Raw genomic sequence first — 16,252 nt, 5'->3', positions numbered from 1 at the left:
TCATCATAATCAATCATGGGTATCCAATATAATCCAGAATTACGTGCCATTGAATTAGAGAACATGTGCTTGTGAAGACAGGACCGGTGTTTAATTTATTCAAGATGTGGTCAGAATATTGCACATGCGTGTTTGGAACGATTGCTTCACATGTTCATTCAGGTTTCTTTTATAATTAGGAAGAAAGGGGTGGGCTGGGGGAGAGTAGGCATAATATAATAGTATTAGGAGTAGGCCAAACATTGTCTTTCTTGATAAAGTAAATTGACTTGAAAAACTTTAGCTAAACTAATTTTCCAACGGTTGGTCGTGCGTAAAATTTCTACCGTCATGCGTTCAAGTAAATTTCCATGTGAATTGCTCACATCTTAGTATACAAGTCAATGAATATTGATTAACATCACCAACTACTGCTTAGAACCTATTGATTTCTTTTCCCCTTGCATTAATCAAACTTATTCCTAGAGTGATAGGCTTCCAAATTGCTTGTTCCATTCATCATATGTGCCTAGTTCATTCAAGGAAACTGAGGGCCTCACCTCTTGCAATGCATTTTCAAAGTCCTGTATGAAATGAGCAAAACAATCTCAAACAAGCTGAGGAGACATACTAAACGTTTTCTTGATATGCACGGTGCTTTCTCTTACCTGAAGAGTTACAGGCCGCATATCCTCCTTTTCTAGCTTTGTAATTTCTATGCCTTGTCTAAGAGCCTCTCTGAGTGGACCCATAGAAGCATCCTTCACTAGGTTTTTCATGTCTGATCCTGAATACCCTGTAAAAGAAAATTATCAAGCAAGGAAATTTACATACAAAATCCAAATAGAACTTCAAAGTTACAGTAGTACTGCAGAGATGCTAATGAACTTAGCCTGTACAGCATGTACACTAGATACCTTTAGTCAAATTGCAAATGGTCTCAATTTCCTCCTTTGACAGCTTGAATAGTCCGTCCTTGTCTAAGAGATTACGTATAATCCAAGCTCTTGCTTCTACATTGTCAAAATCAGCTGGTTAGCCATAAAATTATAGCATTGAAATTGTCAGTTAATTAACAGAATATTGTAAATTGCACCAGAGGAGGGCAGGGGTATATAAAGTCTCTTGGTAAGTCGCCTCCGTGCTGCTTCATCAAGTTCTTGGGGTCGATTTGTTGCTCCTGGAAAATGTAACCATTTGTAAAAGTTATAGTACAATTGCCACAAAAGAGATTTGAGTAGTAGACTGTTGAGAGTAGTTCATCCAAATTTAAAACACTTTTAAGAGTGGCATTGGATTTGAAGAGAAAGAAACAAAACTGATATCACATGGAACATAAACAGATATACTTAATTCCCACCAAATCGGAAATGGTACCAATTAAGCCCCAAAACATGGTATGATGGGGCTGGCTTATTAGCTTCTATAGTTTGCTTAGCTTAGTAATGACGATAGCAAAACGAAAATAAGTAGCAAGCTAATAAAATGTTGAATTGCTCAGAAAAATAAACTAAAACAAAACATTGAATTAAAGTTGAAGTTTCCAGAAACATAGTGTCTCTCAAACATAAACTACAGATTTTAAGAACCCTTCATTTAAACAATTTACCTATGAGTAGGATTTGCTCACTGCCACTGTCAAAACCTTCCATTTCAATGAGGAACTGTGTTTTTAGTCGTCTACTTGATTCATGTTCGCCTTCTGACTTACGCTGCAACCACACCAAATTTGCCAATGAAATGTAATTACAAGAAAGGAATAGCAACTAATGCAATCATAAACTTGTACTGGTCATTCAGGAAACCACAAAGTATAATCCTCAATTTTTTTTTTCTTTCTTTTCTATAAAAAAATACGTAAGTAAATAAATAAATAAATTGATAAGTAACGATATTTTATTGAAAAAAGGAACTTACTTACAAAAGAGTAACAAAGCAGTCCTAAAGAGACACAATAAGTGATAGCAATAATCTACAATGGAATATATCTCACTGTGATCCAAATCACAACACTAATCCAACAAAGTTCTTAGGAAAGATGATTCAGCTGAATAATGAAAGGCATCTACATTCTCAAAAGTATACCGGTTCCTTTCCTTCCACAAAGGCCATAAAAGACATAAACGAGCTAAGTTCTATCCAGAAAATAGTTCTACTACACTCTTGGGCATTACCCATTGTACTCCAAAAACTGAAAAGGTAAAAGTCCACATTTCATGAGCAATATCATAATGCAACAACAGATGATCAACATTCTCACCGCTACTTTTACCTGCAACATTGATTTATTAAACTAATCCCTCACTTAATAAGATGGTCGCCAATTGGAATCTTTCCCCAAGCTGCTGTCCACACAAAGAAGGATACCCTTTTTGTTGCCTTAGCATACCAAATACTTTTCCAAGGGAACTACATTTCCCTTGTGCCCCTTAAAGCCTCTAAATATGAGCTAACATCAAATTCGCCATCACTAGTCAATGTCCATCTCATTCTGTCAGAACCCTTGCTGCTTGGAAAATTGGAGTATAAAATATCAAACAAAGAGTCAACCAACCCCAATTCTAAGTCAGTAACATCTAGAATAATCCTCAAGTATATACTGGCAAATTGCATTTGATGAAACTCCATGCATATGATCCAGAGTTCTAAGCTTCAGCAAGAAAAAACTGACCAAAGTTATTCACTTACTTGGTAGAATTTTAATGACATTCAGGCTTGTGCAAGGGAATTGATACAGCATTTATGGGGTTGGCTTCTAGCAAATCATGATTGCCTTAAGGGCTAGAACATACCTTACCTGAGAAAGAAGTGAATCAATTTCATCAACAAAAATCACAGCTGGCTGACGACAACAGGCAACCCCAAAAAGAGCCCTCACTAGCTTTTCACCCTCGCCAATCTACAGTCACCAGTCAAGTTGTTGATATCAAAAAAATACCCTCTACAAAGGATAATGAGTTAAGAATAACACTAAAAGAAAGGATTTCAACATTGATTTTGTTCATAATTTAGAAACAATGAAGAACACAAAATAGTACTTTTTTATTTTCTATAATAAAGGAACATAAGATTACCATTAAAATCTAATCATAATTACAGTTATGTATCTCAAGTTATTCTCATAAAGCTTCATGTCATGACATTCCCAAACAAAAATCAGAGAATTTCTCTGAACCATGACCATGTGAAAGTCAAGAAAAATAACACATACCCACTTGCTTGTTAATGAGCTGGCAGATATGTAGAAAAAGGTTGCTTTCGCCTCTCCAGCTATGGCTTTCCCAATCATTGTTTTTCCAGTTCCCTAAAACATGACAGCTACCCAGATAATAAACCAGTAAGGCAGAAACATTTAGAAGGCACCTATTTAAGAGGATTCATCACTTACAGGTGGACCAAAAAGAAGAAGACCTTTTCCAGGAGAACGACAACCTTTAAATATGTCAGGACGTAAGAGAGGCCATATGACCATCTCAGTCACACATTTTTTAGCATGATCCAAACCAGCTACAACATTGTCAGGAAATGAGACTAAATCAGAACCAGTACACAAATGCAAATTAACACAGAAATGAGATATCAAATGAGGTCTGAAACACCTAAACTTACCAATATCATCCCATCGAACATTGGGATCCCTGTCCATGATCTCATTACTAATATGTTCAATAAGACGAGGTTCCAGATTCCTTAATTTTTCAGGAAGCTCACCATCAGGACCACATAGCATATCTAAACTGAAGAGTGAAGACAAAACGTATGACATATTAGCAATTTAGTAGATAAATGTATACCTCACACAATTCATCACAATTACTTTAATCTGAAACCCGCCCACACAGAGAGAGAGACTGCACCAAACAACTTTAAAAAAATTGGATATCACCTACTTCAGTACTTCCAATATGAAAAAAAAAAAAAAAAAAAAAAAAAAAAAAAAAAACAGTTTTTTATTTTTATTTTTTGAAAGATCGGAACACCAACAAGAAGCCGTTACATATGGATCAATCTGACAGAGAATGGTGTCTGAAAACCACCATATAGGACTGCAGAGTTGGAATATGAAGCCACCGGTTTGTTCTGACTCATTCTAGTGAAAACACTACAGAGATGGATCAAACATTTGTTCAAGACCACTCTCTAAGAACTTATTATAAAACCTAAACATTGGAAATATACAAGGATAAACTTTAGACTATTTATTATATCATGGTTACACCACTCACCATCTCTTTGTTGAGTCATCTAATGCATCATCGCACTTTCCACCAATTCGTGAAGTCACATTCCCAACATTGCCCCCATTGGATTTGATAGGGGGAATAAAACCACCGCGGACACCACGGCGTGAAACACCATATGATTTCACACCATAACCCCTATTGGCACAATTGTTATCACTTTGTGGGGAGACAGAAGCACTTGGTGATCCTGCCAAACCCCGTCTTTGCCTTGCATCCATTTCCTGTGAAAATGAAGAAGACATTGTCAAACACAAGGAAAACAATAGAGAAAAAGTTTTAATTTCCAATAAAATCAGATAATATACAAAGATTAACAAAAAGATATTTCCAAAGGCAAAATCATCTAGAAACTACATAAAACTCAAATCTGAACAGAAGTTTGCTCTCGTCTCTTTAAACAAATTTCCCTATACACATGGAAAGTGGGTGAATAATAAATATGTTTCTGCTTCAGGCTATAAACTCAAACTTACTACATCTACCAGCAACACCAAGGAAGCATGCCCCACTTGTGTACAAATTGAGAGAAACACATATTGAAATGTTTTAGATGTATGCATAATCAAACAAGAAGTCCTCTCTCAAGGTTTGATTTAGTAACAATAGACTATATCGAGAATCTAATGTCTAAAGAAAAATGAATACCAATTTTGCTCGAGCAGTAACAAACCCATTGCCAGAAGCATCAGCATTAGCTTCTTCATTGCTAGACGGTGACTTTGCATTATCTATCCTGGGGCTACTGATTTCCATGTGTGCCCGTTTTGCCCCTGCAGCACTTCCATAAGCTCTGTCTTCGTCTTCAACTTTTGGAAAAGATGAGACACCATGACCTTTTACTTGGTTGTTATGTGAGCAAGGTTTTTCCACAATAATGCAGTCATCAGAGTTGTTGCTTTTGGAACTCCAAAACCCCTTGTTTAAGCCATTACTAGCCCTTGTCATGTTGGAAGTCAATTTTGCTTGTGTCATAACTTTTGAAGCCTGGTTACTCAACCTGTCATGCTTCTCTATTTGACCTCCCTAAGAGAAATGGCACAACGAAAAGTTTAGACCATAATTTTGCATTATTAAATGCTAGTCTATATCCAAATATACACACAAATGGGCAAGGAACATAATACCAATTCATTCTCCGCTTTAATATTGGACTGCTGAAGAAGAGCTCGAAAGTACTTGGATTGTTTAATCCTCCCTATGTCAATCTCTCCTCTTGTTCCAAAAACACAACCTGGAGCTTTCTTTGCTTGCTCAAATGCTCGGCTGAATGAATACAACAGACAAATCATCACAACAGTGACAAGCAGAACAGTAGCCAACATGACTTTCAAAACTATTTGGTGTCGGTGCATTAAGCAGGGCTTCTATATTAAAACTCCAAAGGTTCCTTTTTATCATTTCAAAGTTCAGTTTCCACACACTTGAAAATCTATGTCCTGGATATAAATATAGTTCCATCTATAAGCATTAAATTCAAAGCTTGCTAGAGCTAAGAGCTTCCAATAGTCACACACTTTTTGAATCCAAATTCGCATAGCATTCATTCTTGCATCATTTCTAGGGTTTCAGCCTACATTCGACCAGTAAACTAGATTTCAACCGAAGAAAAAAAAAAAAAAAAAAGCCTACCAAACTCGTTTCGTATTTCATTAGCTCCATGATTTCAATCAAGCTCTACTCACATTTTTTTACCAAGAAAAATCACATTTGATAAACTCAATGAGTTCAATTACTTAAGTTCAACTTCAATTTGTTTCAAACTCAGTCCTATCGTCATTTCTAGGTTTCCAGCTTACGATTATGGAATAAATCAGAATTAAATCTCACCAAATAAAACCAAGGAAACAAAAAAGAACAGAGACTCCACAAGGTTAACTTCAGCATAATTGAAGCTCTAATCACAAATTTTTTTTCAAACAAATCCAAGTCTCATAAGCTCAGTGAGAGTTCAATTATAAGCTTAATTAAACACCTGATAATGAGGAACAGTAAATTCAAGCTTTAACGGAGTTCAATTTCAAAAAAAAAAAAAAATCAATAATCAAAACAATAAAGAATTGAGGAAGAGAAATCGGTACCGATCGGAGTCAGGAGCGAGTGAGTGGCGAGCGGCGTTGATCTTGGCGGCGACTTCGCGGCGAATGGGGTAGATGAAGGCCTGGTCGACTTCGGATTGAGACTGGGAGTCGAGGAAGCCGAGGAGGCGGAGACCGAGGATCAGAGCCGCCGAGAAGTCGCGGCGGTCGAGGGCGAGCTCGGCGCCGAAGAGGAGCGGGTGGAGGCGCTTGAGGTTCTGGTCCACTTGCTTTCTCCAGCATATCTCTTTAGCTTGTTGCTGCAGTTCTTCTTCTTCTATCTTCGCTCTCGAAGAAGAGGAAGAAGATGGTGACGGTTGTGAAATTTGCTTTGGCTCTTCGTTTCCCGCCATTTTTATTTTTGTGCTGCGACTCTGCGCTTCTCTCTTTTTGAAATATAAGCTTGACCTGGCCTGAGAGAATGAGAGAGGGAGTTTTGTACTCGCCTTGTTTATATATATTTTTTAATTTTTTTGGTTCATTGCTTAAACAAAAAAAATTAGACAAAAAAATATAATTGTACTATTAAAAAAAAAATGCAAAGTTTAAAAGTGTTTTATGAGGCAATTTAGTTGAATAAATTACAAATCTTTGCAATTTAAAAGTGTTTTTTAATCTAATAATGTGGGCATCAGAAACAAATATATAAGAAGGCAGTGATTTAGTAGATGATTTACATGATTAATTTATAAGAACTAAGGGTAAAAATTCCACAATGGGGGATCTAAACAACTTATTACAAAACGACCAGTAACAAAATTGTTGTTTATTGATATAGAAGCTACTTTCCCAAAGTACAAAAGGTTGGATTAAAAGCTAAAAACTCTAAGTCCTATTCTGCTTCTCTCTCTATTTCTTCTTTAGGTCTTCTCTTTCTACTTTTTTGAACCCTTTTTTCTGTTGCACCTCCCTTCCTTTTATAGGCACCTGTAAGGACAGAACTTGGATTGGACCCAATATAAGATTGGATTTAGCCCAATAAGTCCAAACAATGAATTTGTAGAGCGTGGATGAAAGAACTAGTTCTATTCAATAAGGAAAACAATAACAGTTATTGGTTTAAGAGCATCAAACACAATTAAGATAAGAAAAACTGTCCTCGGCACGGCCTAAAGAGCTATGTTATAATGTCTTATTGATAAACAAGGATACAAGAGTTCAAAGGATTATTACAAAGATTTCTTAGTCTTCCCCCCCCCCCCCCCGTCTTTCTTTAAGCCACCTTTCCATGCTATATACTATGATCCTGGTATCATCTCTACCATACACGTGTAGGTTAGATTCTAGGAACCCCTTCTTGTCCCATCCAACACCTCCCAAAACCTTCAACTAGTAGCTGTAAGGCTGCTTAACCACCGTTCAGGTATCACTTTCACATTAATGCAGCTAGAGAGTTAGTTGGGAGGCATTTAATGTGGAGGTAGCAGTTTTTAAAGATATTTGTTGCTTCCCTGTACTCATCACTTATCCAATGTTCGACTTCTAGTTGTGATGCAACCTTGAAGAATGTCTAGGATGATAAGACATTCTTACTGACCTCGAATCTCCGTTTCCGAGATGACTTTTCTCCTCGGACATATTTAGGACTATCATACATAATCCTTATTTCTTCTTCTCATACTATTTCCATAATAACATTATTTGACCATCCTTGGATTAGTTAGTATCCACGGATTGGGCCATAGGCCCAATTCCTACAGTTTTAATAGTACCTCCTGGCTAACTGGCCCCCACAGCACCTTTCCCTTCCTTGTCTCCTCATTTGGCTTGCTTTTAGTTGGATTCAGGGGATGTTTGTCCCATCAACCCTCTGCTCTGCTATTCTTTCATTATGAACAGGACTTTTGGGAGTGTTTTTACCATTTAGGCTTGTCTATAAGCATTTAATGTGGAAGAGGTTAGGTAAAGAACATCTCATTAATGCAGAGGTAACTGGCTTTGTGGTTCTTTATCTCTTCGTGACGTTTCCCGATGCGAGTTTGATGACAGTGGCATCTCTAGCCAGAGGGGAGCTGGTTACTTGTGGTTCCCTATGTATCCTATATGGAAAGAGACTTGCTTATTTCCTCAGTAGGGGACCCTAGCAATAGTAGCTATCTCAGGTCTCCACGAGACTTATTTTTTGGAGTTGTCTTTTATCTCTTGAGTTTCTTTACTCATATCCACCTTTTTGGGCCGGACCCATTTATTAAGATTCGATTTGTTGGGCCCTTAGTTCTCGACTCAAGCTCAAGTTCATCCCCCCCACAAATAGTATCACAGAATTTTATACTTTAAAATTTTAATCTTGAGTGTTGGCAATAAAATATATTCAAGAAATTGAAAAGAATATGATCCCCAACATTTATATTGAGTCAAATAACGTAATCATGGTCTGTAAAATGACTAAAATCCAAACATTTATAATAAAAATTATGATTGATTATTAAAATAATGAAATTTATATAAAATTTTATTCCAACTAGTATTTTAATCTTTTTAAGAATCAGAGTTTAACTTAGAATTAATTAGAGTTTTAATGTACTTTTATCAGTTTATGTCACCTTAAATTATGTGATTGTTTAGTTTTGGATTTAGTGTAGCATTGTGCGGGCGCTTCCGGCACTTATGTTTTAGATAGATTTAAAATTTTGCAAGTGATTATGGTAAATTCTACTTGTACTTTCACTATCATTTGGAATATATAGCATGAATGTGATTAGAAAATTTTCCAAAAATGACATATACTTAAATAATGTACCACATGACAAAAAAATGTTACACAATGTATAACACTTATAATTTTAATTAATTTATATTTAGAGAAAACTAAATGCAATTAGATTTTGTCTTTTGTTGAGCTGGTTTAGTCCCAATGTTTGTTTTTGTACTTTTGCTAACCTTCAAAAAAAAAAAAAAAAAAAAAAAGGGAAAAATACTCATACACACCCTAAATTTTCAAGTATTAGTCAAAATACCTCTTGAACTTTTTTATTAGCTAATTTACTCCATAAACTTTACATACCAGCCAAATCAATGCTTCAGTTAGTTTACCGTTAAAAATCTATTGGAATGCTCATGTGTCTCACGTGAGATTTAAAAAACAAACTCAGTCCCAATTTGAAACCCAAGACACAGAGGAACCAAAGGCACCTCAGCACAGCACTCCATCATCTCACCGCCCGTGTCTCGACGATGCCTTGGTGGTGCTAGTTCATCCAATCTGAATAGCAGAGACTCACAAAAACGTCAATACTAGAACACCTTCTTACAGAAACTAAAGAACCACAATCCCACTTTAACTCTAGCAAGGTGCAATGGCACTCACGTGATTGAGTTCTTGAAGTACTTGGACCAGTCTAATACAATGAAATGCACAAATTAATTCACGAATACTTTCCATAAGGAATATTAAATGCATTGACAACAAAGAGTGCCTATATTTCGATCACCTGAACCCACCTGCCCCATGTGCTTGCCCGCTTAAACTAGCATGGGGTAGCCTTGACGCACTCATCAGATGGCTCAAAGCAGCGTACGAGGAGAATGGTGGATTAGCCAAAATCAAACGATTTATTTAAGAGAAGTTAGAGAAGGCCAAGCAAAAGCTAGAGGGATTCCTCATGAGAAGAAGAAACAAAAACGCCCAACTGCTGTAATGGCCACAACTATCGTGGTGACTCAAGGAGGCGATGCTGGGAGACTACGGTGGCTCTATTTCTACCATGTCTCTCTCTTTCCTCTCTTCAGGCCAGATCTAGCTTTCTATTTCTATTAACAGTTTACAAGCTGAGGTACTGATTTGGCTAGTACTGTATGTGTATGTAAGGTTTATGGAGTAATTTTATTTTTGGCAAGGGTTTATGGAGTAAATTGGTCAATAAAAAGTTTTAGAGGTGTTGGCCAGTACTTAAAAGTTTAGGGGGTGTAGGAACATTTTTTTCAAAAATTTATATGAGAATACCATGTATACAAATTGCTTATCTTGAAATGTTTCATTTTGGTAAGAAAAACAACATAGTTCTCTTGACCTATTCATAAATGTAGTTTTTATGTCTTAATATAAACTTTTTTATAGTGATACAATGAATTTTGTTAATGTTTTTTATACTTTAAAAAAATTTGTAAAAAAATCCATTGAAAAGGAAGAACTAGATTTTGAAAATGGTATCCTCATTCATCAATAGATTTTTCATTGAAATATGCATTTGACCTAATTATGAATTTTGGATTTTTTTTTTTTTTAATGTTTATTTGTTCCAAATGGATTGAAATTAGATGAACACTTGGAATAAAAATTAAAATCAATCTTCTGAAACAAATCAAAATATTATTAGAATATTAGTATAAATAAATTTAGAGAAGTGCTACGTTCACAACATTTTTATAATAAATCATAGGTGGTTAGTTGTTATTGGTTCAAATTTGAACCTACCACAAAGATTGCTTTTTTACCCCAACAATAACAACTAATAACAACTTACCATCTATGATTTTTTATGAAAATGTTTTGGACATAGCATTTCTCATAAATTTAAGGCAAAAATGCAAAACTGACACTTTAACTTTCACATTTTTTCATTTCAATTTTCTAACTTTCAGTTTTGTCAATTCAGTCCTCTAACTTTTAGTTTTTGTCAATGCAGGATTCCGTTAGAACTCAGTTAGGGGTTGCTGTTAATTGAGCCAAAACGACGTCATTTTGGCTTTTTTTTTAAAAAAATAAATTTCGGAATTAAAAAAAAATCTGGAAAAAAAAAAAAAAAAAAAATGGAAGAAGAAGAAGAAGAAGAAGAAGAAACCGATTCAGAACTCCATCACCGAACTCCAGTGACAATGCATAATATTAGAAAAAAAAGAAAAAAAAGAAAAAAGAAAAAAAGACAGATCAAGATTTCTTTTAAACAAAAGCACTTATACCAAAAGAAAGCCTTAAACGTTTTTAATTTTCCAACCCACAATATAAATCCTTAAATACTCCAACAGAAACCCATCTAAAAGAAGACGTAGAAAACCAAAAACAATATTCAACAGAAGATTGAAAGACAATGATAAATTACAAATACAAATGTTATTTTTCAAAATCTACAATCATAAAGAAATGAATGTACAAAGCGTACTATTCATTTGAATCTTGCTCCAAAGCTCTCTTGCACAGATAAGCCCTTCTCTCTTGCATGGAGGACAGTGGTGGGCGATGGTTTGGGTTTTTGACGTTGCTCTCTCTATCTTGCAAAGATCGGTGGATATGGCCACCGTTGCATGATATCGTTCATTTGGGTTTGCCAACATTTGACTGAGTTCCTTCTCCTCCCACCATAAATTCATATGGGTTTGCCTTAGTTTCTTGATTTTAATGTTTTTTGCATTTTGGTTTTGATTTATTTCTGGGTTTTGTGCTAGATTTTTCTTTGATATGTTTTGATTTCAGGGGAAGTTTTTTTTTTTTTTTTTTTAATTCCAAATTTTTTTTAAAAAAAAACATGCAAAACAACATCGTTTTAGGAGTCCTAACGGCAGCCACTAACTGAGTTATAATAGAGTCCTACATTGATAAAAATTGAAAGTTAAAGGACTGAATTGACAAAATTGAAAGTTAGAGGATTGAAATAAAAAAAAAAAAAGTGAAAATTAGAGAATCAGTTTTGCGTTTTTTCCTAAATTTAACAATGAGCGCTTGTCTTGAATAAAGAGCAAGTGGACAAGGACCAGAAGGTTATAATCTCTAATTGCTATTCAATTATATTCAGAGTAAATGAAGAAGAGGGCATTTGGTCTAGTGGTATGATTCTCGCTTTGGGTGCGAGAGGTCCCGAGTTCGATTCTCGGAATGCCCCTTCTTACTCAACTATAAGCCTTTTACTCCCTAGGCCCAAGAATACCACATTGCTTCCGAAGCGGCGTCAACAAGTAAAGGTTCCATAGTTGATTATTTTTTTGCTAATAGGTTCTATAGTTGATTGTCGAAAGAAATACTTGGACTCACATAAATAAATAAAAACTCTCGTTGATAGTCAAACAGAACAGATCTACGCGTTGGTATTTGCTAATGCCTAACTCATAATTTTTCTTTTCTTGCGAGACTCATAATTGATTCTACATTCATCAGTGAAAATGTCCAAAAAGTCTGAAGCAGCAAAGAATACATCATCTGTATTTTTTATATTTGTTCATTAAGCCTAATCAGAAGCATAACAAGTACAGGCACTATTAGTGCAAAAAACAAGCTACAAATAGTCTATTTTTACAAGCAAGCTGCTTCCTCCACAACCAACAATAGAGCAAATCATATATGTGATACTTCTGTTATGGATGTCAGAATGATCTTCAACTATTGAGCAAAACAAACGCCGAAAGACATGGCCCATCAAACAGCTAAGCAATCTCTTCACATACTTCCAGGAGCGTCACTTCCTGCAACTGGCTTGCGATTCAAATATCGGATAACAGCATCTTCAACCCTGTAGGAATTTACCAAATAAGTCAAGAATGAGTGCACTATTATCAAGGATTCACAAATATACTTTTGATAAGGAATTACTGATGTTAAGGAGCACTTGCTCACATATATGATTATGTAATCAATTGTACAGTTATTGGAAAGCTAAAATAACATTGAATAATCTTGAACCGTAAAATGAACATGGCATCTGAAAAAATGTCATATGTCATTCCTCATGTCAGTGATGCAAATATCCTATAACAAGTGAATACTCAGTGACAATTTTCTTAGAGGATGACCCCAAAAATATTGCATGCATCCAACAAAAGCATATTCAATTTGGATGAACTTACCACGGTTGGTTGAAGAAATCTGACCGGCGCTCTATTTCAGCACTACGACTTGCTTCTCCAGCGACAAGTTTCAAGTCCTTGCTTTGAGATTCAATCAATGCATTGATGAATTCCACTGGTGATTGACTAAACCCAAGGAAGAATGATCGCCTCCGGCGGTGCTCATGGATCTTTTTTATAGCACTGCATATTGCTTCATCACAGGTATCAATTTCTTTGTTCTTCTCTGCATTAGCCAATAGAGCAGACAATTCCCTCTGAATTGGAAAAGGCACATCAACCAACACATCATAACAGGCAGTTCCGGCAGGACTATTTCCTGAAAGCTTGATCTTATGCTCCAAATGTATAGGCTGAGGTGGGAATAAATGCTGCGATATCTTCTGTGAAACCATGGTGAATTTCATCCTTTCTTCCCCAAAAACTCTTTGAAGAGGTGGATCACAATTAAAGAAAGAGGGGTCATTCGGGTTCTGCAGTTTTCTAGCTTTTACATAATGCCAGATTGCACCAATTATTCTCGGGCGGGTATCAACCTCAATACCAAGAACTTCCATCAACGCTGGTGAAAGCTTGAACTTTTCAGGCACATAGTTCATCTCCAAGCGTATGTTCACATTAAACTCTTTATCCCCTTTCCTCTTCACCTCAAAGCCCTCATGGGGTGCAGGGGTTCGAGCATTCTCCCACATAATGACATGGTTGTCAGGATATAGTCTCTGGTCCAAGGAAATGGTCACTCTCTTGAAGAAAGATGAGAATTTAGGGTACAAAGGGTTTGATTTTTGGACCACTCCAGGCTGATCAGGATCTACCCCATCTTCCAAGATTCTACCAACTATCTTAAGTGTCCAAGTAGGGGCCTCAGCATTTGGCTTCTTTGGAATGGTGCGAATCTGGTTAGTAAAAGTGTTGAAAACATATATTCGAAGAGTTTTCTGCACGCAGGGTGGGCTTTTAAGGGCCTCTTGGATGTCTACTTTCTTTCTTGCTAGAGCAGCATCAACACGAGCCTCAAATTCAAGAAGCTGGGTATATAGAGCAGACTCAGGTAGAATCGCTGCCACTTTATCTTGTAACTGTTTCTCGGGAAGCTTCTGCTTCTTTCTCCGATTGGCAGAAAACTGCTCCATTGGTCTCAAGGGGGAAACCATATGTGTAGGGGAAACACCAAGAGGTCGGATCGGGGGTTTTTGGGGCATCCGCTTAATACTTGAATTACCGGGCATTGACATGGAGGGCGAAGATCCACCCAAATTACCAATGCCAGCTGAATGGTTCTGGCTGAGTGACAGCCCCTGAGCTTGTAAATGAGCTTGGAATTGGGCATGTGTCGCTTGTGCTTGAGCTTGAGCGTGAGCCAAGGCTTTCGACTGTGCCTGTGCAATGGCATGCGCTTGGGACAGCTGATACTGATTTTGAAAGGCGGCCTCAATTTGTGCTTGAGCTTGTGATTGTGTAAACGAAGGGTTTGTGGGCATACCAGCATTGCCAAAGGGCGATGAAGAGGCCCCAAGGCTCTTAGGTGGGTTATTATTGTTCGCAGACATAGCTATCTAATCGATTCAAGTCCACCCAGAAAATTCTAAACCCAGAAAAATCCTAACTTTTCCTATTCACAGCCTCATACTACTTAGACCAAACATAAACCCTAACTACAAATGTAAGCTCAAAGCTAATTTCAACAAACACCCACAAAACCCTAGCAACACAAGAAGGATCAAAAGATTCAAAACTCGTTAAAATTCAAACTTTTAAGAGCTAACTTCAAGTATTACACCAAAAGGGCAGGCACCAAAAACCTTAAGAACCCCTAATTTTGCAAGAGAAATAGTAGATGTGCGGACCAGAGTGGCTTTATGAAAACCCTAATTCGAGTTACGCATAGCAAGTGTTTGTGAAAAATACTCGAAATTAAAGAGTGGGGTGTGCAAAAATATGAAATTTGAAAAAATACCCAGATTGCGAAAGTGCAAGATATGCTGGTTTGGGGAATCGACAATGGGAAATGAAATTGAAAAGCGAGAAATCTTGAACTTAAAAGGAATTGTGTATGAGAGAGAAAGAGCAAGGAAATATGGTAAAGAAAATCTTACAGAGTGTGAACAATGGAAGCTTGCTCGCTGTTTTTTGCTTCTCACCACCTGAGACCGAAGAGGGGGCAAGGAGACTTGCTTTTGTGTGCCTTTATTTCCTTCTTTCACACTTGCTTCCCTACTCCCCTGGGAGAAACTGAGGAAGTTCGTGGAAAATGCTTATTTCTATTCTATGTTAAAATAAATAAGTAAATAATAATAATTAATTACCTTTTAATTTGGGGTATGTTTGATTTAGACCTTAAAATTTATATATATGTATATATATATATATATACACACACACGAGCATTATGCCGTGTGATATACTACTTAATCAAAATTTGTATGTAAATAAATTTTTTATTAATTTACTTTAAATTAGATAATAGAATAGATAATAAAAATAATTAAATATTTTAATTTTAAGTTATATAATAAATTCATATTGTGTAAAACTAAATTATTATTAAATACATATATATATATATATATATATATAAGTAATAACTTATTAAAGGAGTGCAATAAATATGTTTGCTTTCAGAATACATAAAATGATTTATTCTTTTTTTTGTATATTATTTTTTGTCAATATCTTGAAACAAAATTTGTATGCTTTTCTCCAAACATACGTGAATTTAAATTTGTCATTTATTTTTTTTGTAAAAATTTGTCATTATTTAATATATATATATATATATATATATATTAGTCTTTATTGGTTACTTTATTCTAATTTTTTTTGTTTTGACCTAAATTAGATTTTTTTTTAATTAAGTTTACGTTAATGTTAATACATATTAGCTAGCATTTGATACTTTATCCACACACACACACACACACACAAAATAAATAAAAACAACAACAACAACAACAACAACAATTAACATTTAAATTAGGCTAAAAGTAAAAATTTTTACTTTATAAACAAATTTATACAATACTTATTGTTACTTTATCTAAATAAGTCCAAAAGAACAAATAGAATAAGAGTCTTACTTAAACTTAAACTTGTTATGTTAATACATATTAGCTATCATTTGATACTTTATCCACACACAAAAAAACAACAATTAACATTTAAAATTGGCTAAAAGTAAAA

At 35.5% G+C, this 16,252-nt stretch overlaps 2 protein-coding genes and 1 non-coding gene across 3 annotated transcripts; 1 reads left to right on the top strand and 2 right to left on the bottom strand.

The window, feature by feature from the left end:
* Positions 1 to 284: 284 nt before the first annotated feature.
* Positions 285 to 6,714, bottom strand: LOC126714604 (ATPase family AAA domain-containing protein FIGL1). Its single transcript, XM_050414818.1, has 13 exons — positions 6,302 to 6,714; positions 5,348 to 5,486; positions 4,869 to 5,246; positions 4,206 to 4,444; positions 3,589 to 3,716; positions 3,368 to 3,486; positions 3,191 to 3,283; positions 2,777 to 2,878; positions 1,589 to 1,691; positions 1,076 to 1,159; positions 897 to 992; positions 648 to 775; positions 285 to 563 (listed from the first exon to the last, which is right to left on the bottom strand). The coding sequence occupies exons 1-13, from the start codon at positions 6,649 to 6,651 to the stop codon at positions 462 to 464; spliced, it is 2,061 nt and encodes a 686-aa protein (XP_050270775.1). The 5' UTR covers positions 6,652 to 6,714; the 3' UTR covers positions 285 to 461.
* Positions 6,715 to 12,042: 5,328 nt separating this feature from the next.
* TRNAP-UGG (transfer RNA proline (anticodon UGG)) lies at positions 12,043 to 12,114 on the top strand. The gene has a single exon. It is a non-coding gene; the product is annotated as a tRNA-Pro (tRNA).
* A 291-nt stretch (positions 12,115 to 12,405) lies between these two features.
* On the bottom strand, positions 12,406 to 15,325 carry LOC126714602 (SWI/SNF complex component SNF12 homolog). The gene is made up of 2 exons (XM_050414817.1): positions 13,073 to 15,325; positions 12,406 to 12,738 (listed from the first exon to the last, which is right to left on the bottom strand). Exons 1-2 carry the CDS (start codon positions 14,620 to 14,622, stop codon positions 12,666 to 12,668), a joined length of 1,623 nt encoding a protein of 540 aa, XP_050270774.1. The 5' UTR covers positions 14,623 to 15,325; the 3' UTR covers positions 12,406 to 12,665.
* Between the last annotated feature and the right edge of the window lie 927 nt (positions 15,326 to 16,252).

This window comes from Quercus robur, chromosome 2, assembly GCF_932294415.1.
Source record: "Quercus robur chromosome 2, dhQueRobu3.1, whole genome shotgun sequence".
In the NCBI taxonomy this organism is placed as follows: Eukaryota; Viridiplantae; Streptophyta; class Magnoliopsida; order Fagales; family Fagaceae; genus Quercus; species Quercus robur.
Note: the sequence above shows the minus strand (reverse complement) of the source record. Positions and strands in the feature narration are given on the sequence as shown.

Bases quoted from the DNA above. Each gene is read 5' to 3' on its own strand.
- LOC126714602 (XM_050414817.1), bottom strand. From the start codon at position 14,622: ATGTCTGCGAACAATAATAACCCACCTAAGAGCCTTGGGGCCTCTTCA. The intron at 12,739-13,072 runs GTAAGTTCATCC...AAATTCCTACAG, and splicing joins GATTTCTTCAACCAACCGTG to GGTTGAAGATGCTGTTATCC.
- LOC126714604 (XM_050414818.1), bottom strand. From the start codon at position 6,651: ATGGCGGGAAACGAAGAGCCAAAGCAAATTTCACAACCGTCACCATCT. The intron at 2,879-3,190 runs GTATGTGTTATT...TGGTGACTGTAG, and splicing joins GCTCATTAACAAGCAAGTGG to ATTGGCGAGGGTGAAAAGCT. The intron at 1,692-2,776 runs GTAAGGTATGTT...GTGTGGTTGCAG, and splicing joins TTGATTCACTTCTTTCTCAG to CGTAAGTCAGAAGGCGAACA.